General features: G+C 48.3%; 1 protein-coding gene across 1 annotated transcript; it reads left to right on the top strand.

The window, feature by feature from the left end:
• Positions 1-2,647: 2,647 nt before the first annotated feature.
• Positions 2,648-3,945, top strand: PCYB_021710 (hypothetical protein; the record flags this gene model as incomplete). Its single annotated transcript, XM_004220521.1, has 2 exons — positions 2,648-3,193; positions 3,244-3,945. The coding sequence occupies 2 exons, from the start codon at positions 2,648-2,650 to the stop codon at positions 3,943-3,945; spliced, it is 1,248 nt and encodes a 415-aa protein (XP_004220569.1).
• Between the last annotated feature and the right edge of the window lie 320 nt (positions 3,946-4,265).

The following is a 4,265-nucleotide window of genomic DNA, read 5'->3' as shown; positions in this document are numbered from 1 at the left end:
CTAGCTGAGTCTTTCGCCAACAGCAACAATATTCTGTTCATCGAGACGTCTGCTAAAACGGGACAGAACGTGAACGAGCTGTTTTTAAGGATAGGTAATTCGGAAAAAAAGGCAATTCTGCATTTGAGCCCGTGCGTACGGATGTAAAAAAATACAGTTTGTGATTTTTTCTTTGGCCTTTTCGCCCTTTCGACAAATGCGTGGCCATTACCCCCCTCCCCGCAGCTAAGAAGTTGCCCCTCCACAAGAAGGAGCAGGACAAGTTCTCGGGAATTCAGGTTTGGCCGGACGAGAGGAACATATGTGCATAATTGGGATGTTGCACTGTTGCGCTGTTGCACTGTTGCGCTGTTGCACTGTTGCATACGTGTGTGCGCTCGTGTGTGCGCGCGTGTATGCACGTGCAAACTTACCAATTTTGTCTCGCCGCGATGCGAACGTGTGTGCAGTTTGGTCAGCCATTTGTGCCCCTTCCCCTTCACAGATTAACAACACCGAAGAAGCAAAGAAAAAGTGCTGCTAACGGGAGCTCGAATGAACTTCCCCGCCTGGTTTGTTTGTTCCCTTCACAGTTCCTTCCCCTAGTCCCACGCCAGAAAAAAAAAAGAAAAAAAAAAAGTAAGAACAGTCACACAGGATGATCTCAATCAAGCATCAAAGTAACCGTCATTTGGCAGTTTCTTTTTTTTTTTTTTCCCGTGTGTACCATTTGTAGGCGTCCCTTGGTGCAGTTCTGCGCCTACGCGTGATGCATTAGGGTACAGTTATAGCCATATGCGTGCAGGTGTACTTTGCCGTGTTGAACACAGAAGGGGTGCTGGGAAGAAACTTATATTTTGAAAGCGCCTTTTTATTTTCAACTCTTACAATAATTAATTTGGATTAGCCCCATACATGCCATTCGTCCCCATATGCTATTAAGCGATTTCGCGTTAATTTATGCTGCATCCACCGGCGAGCTGCTCCAACATCTCCCTCCTCCTGTAACGCAGCAACTTTGCACGTCATTGTTTTGTTTCTTTATTTATTTGTTGATTTGTTTATCTTAGCCGTTTGTTCATCTGCGCTGATACGCACGTATGTATGTGCGTTTGTATTTCTCCTTTTTTTTTTTTTTTTGTTTCCCTTTTCACCATTATGGACCAGTTTCCACTGCGCAGAAGATAACGTCACCAAGTAGGGAACACAAGTGAACCTGTGTCCCTCCCCCCAATCCGACCATCTCCACAGTTTTGTTACCTTCTCGCTGCTGATTTTCTCGAACGGCGACTAGGCCACGCATCAGCATCGACATCGGCGTCAGCATCAACGTCAACATCAACGTCAGCATCAACGTCAACATCAACGTCAGCATCGACGTCAGCATCAACGTCAGCATTAACGTCAGCATCAACGTCAAAGGGTGCGTTTCTTCCGTTTAAAAGGGGGACAAGCAACACACATGTACCCACGCGGCCTGCTTATCGTTCAACTTGCGTCAGATTTTAAGGTCTTTTTTTTTTTTTTTTTTGCCCGTGTTGCCTACCCCATTGTGTCACACCAAAATGATGGTTAAAGAAAAAATACTCGAAGAGATTGCACCAAGTTTATACAACCCACTACAAGTGAGGAGATGGCTGTCCGATGAGGAAGAAGGTCTTACGGACTAATTATAAAATGAGACAACGTTTTGTTTTCTAGAGTGGTTAGGACTTCTCCCCGTGGTAGTCATCCGCAGGGAGGTTCAGCCCTAGTGGAAGTGGCCATGTCGAGGAGTGAAAAATAAAAAGAATCGATTAAAGTGGCTTGTATGGCATGATACCGTTTGGTTTCCCCCCCTTTGTCGGCGGCACGGTATAGGCGAACTGGCACGTTAAAAAATGAAGGACTCCCCGTTGAGCGTTCGCCCGGTCGTTCGCCCGGACGTTCGCCTGGTCGTTCACCTGGTCGTTCGCCTGATCATTCGCCTCCTTGCCCGCCTCTCCCCGTGGTGCGTTTTAATTAACTATTTGCTTACCCTGCGAGGGTGCTCCCCCCACATGATACGCAGGAAAGACGCACCAACATGTGCGAAGCTTAGGAGGGTACACCGCGTGAGGTTATTTCACGGGTATTCTCGGGGTGAATTTGCCTCTTCCCTGCATGACATCAAAGGTGGTATTCCTGTAGGTGCTGCGAAACGGGGGAAGGTGAACTCCATGCAGTTTATTGTTACCAATTGGGGGGGTACCAAACGGGGTGGTGCTTACAGAGTGCGTTTTTTTACACCTGCTCGGGTGCAGGTAAAGCTTTTCGAGGAGGGGAAAAACAATGGTGAGTGCGATAAAGGGGGACAACAGTTGCATGCAACAGAGGGGGGCGAAAATGTGAGCGGTGCGAGTGCCACTCCGCAGGACACTCAGGAGCACAATCAGGAGCACACTCAGCAGCACACTCAGCAGCACACTCAGCAGCATACTCAGCAGCACAATCAGGAGCATACTCCGCATTACCCTCCGCAGCAAACGCAGAGCCTCCACCTCTCGGAGACAATCCCAAAGACAGACCACCACGATACACAGGAGTACAGAAAATATGAACAGTCGTTGAAAAAAAAAACATTCACGCCATTTTACTTTGCGGAGGGATCGGCAAAAGAACAGAGCTGGCTAGTCGAAAGCAATTCCTGATGTTGAATCATGTCCCAGTATTCCTTTATTCCTTTAATTTGTTCATCAAATGCAATATAATTAAATCAGTCAGCCTTGTATGTGACCCGAATTATTTTCACCACATCATCGACAGTATTAACCGGTTTAACGCATCCCTTCTACGGAGGAAGAACCAGAGGGGGTTCCTGCGTAGGGGTCACTCGAATAACGTATTGAGTCTGTCGGAAGTACAATCGGAGAGGGATACTATCCAAGTTCTTCAATTCTTAAAAAGGAATAAGTATATAATATATGACAATGAGAAGGGGAAGTGCATCACTAACTTGGATGAGCTGCTGAGCGATGTGATGGCAAAAAAGAGGCAAGACCTTGTGGAGGGGGATCAGAAAGCATGCAGAACCATAACTAATAGGAAAGGTGTTCGTGGAGAAGGGATAAATGACAGTGACGAGGTGAAGCCAAGCGATGTTGACTCCAATCGGTACAAGCTTATACGGCTGCTGGAGAGCGGCCGGGAGAGGGTGGACTCCCTTTTGAATGCGCTGCGGGGGCTGGACTTGTGGGTGCAAAACGGGGAGTACATCTGCCAGCTGTTGCGGGGGCACGCCGCAAGGGGGGGGGAGCGCATAAAGCGGATGAAGCGGATAAAGCTGATAAAGCGGATGGCGCAGATGGCGCAGATGGTGTGGACGGAGGCCACCCCGCTCGCAATGCACACATCTCGCACATCCTGGTGCACGACGGGGCGAGGCCCTTCCTGTCCGAGCTGGACTTCTTCAACCTGATTTACATGGCCACGATAGGGAAAAACACCATTTTGGGAGCGAGGGCCACGGACACCATTAAGCGGATAGGCAGCGAAGAGCAAGGGGAAGGTTGCCCCAGGGTGAAGGCCAACGTGGATAGGCAGTTCATATTTCTGGCACAAACTCCACAGATATTCAGCAGCCAAGCGTTGCTACAAGTGTGTACTAAATTAACTTCAACGAGAGGAGCAGAAGTCCAAGAAAGGAGCAGACCCTTCACCGATACTTCTTCCCTTTTTGAACATTTTACAAAAAAAAAGATATTCGCTTTGCAGGCAAGGTTCCCCAACTTCAAAATTACGACCCCGACAGACGTCTTCCTTGCCATCTTTCTCATGGGATACCTTTTTACAAGTTCGCATGCCGATGTGGACATGGGTATGTTTAAACAGGCGTTTGTGAATTCTCCTTCTAGTTACGTTCCTTCGAACCAGTTCAACGACCACTTTTTTTACGACTCCCTGAGGGGGAAGCAGCGCGTCCTGTACCACCACTTCTACTACGAGTAGGGTCAGCAGGCCAAACGCGCACGAGCATGCCTTTGTGCGGGAGGCGCATTGTGGGTGGGGAGCTTTGCTGGGGCGTTTATGAGTGTACCTTTGCTAGGGTGTTCATGGGTGTACCTCTGCGCTTCCTTGCTTCTTTACACTATGGGGTCTCCCCAGCCCATCTACCCCGTTACCTTTTTTTTTTTGTATTCTCGCTCCTCCTTCCCACGTTTCGATAATTTCGTATCGAACTTTTCTTTCCAGCGACTCGCACACCTCATGCGAGCACATGTGTATGCATTTGCACGCGTTGGAGAAGAAGGAAAAAAAAAGAAAAAAAA

Source organism: Plasmodium cynomolgi, chromosome 2 (assembly GCF_000321355.1).
Source record: "Plasmodium cynomolgi strain B DNA, chromosome 2, whole genome shotgun sequence".
Taxonomy (NCBI): Eukaryota; Apicomplexa; class Aconoidasida; order Haemosporida; family Plasmodiidae; genus Plasmodium; species Plasmodium cynomolgi.
The sequence above is the reverse complement of the archived record's forward strand: the minus strand, read 5'-3'. Positions and strand labels throughout refer to the sequence as shown.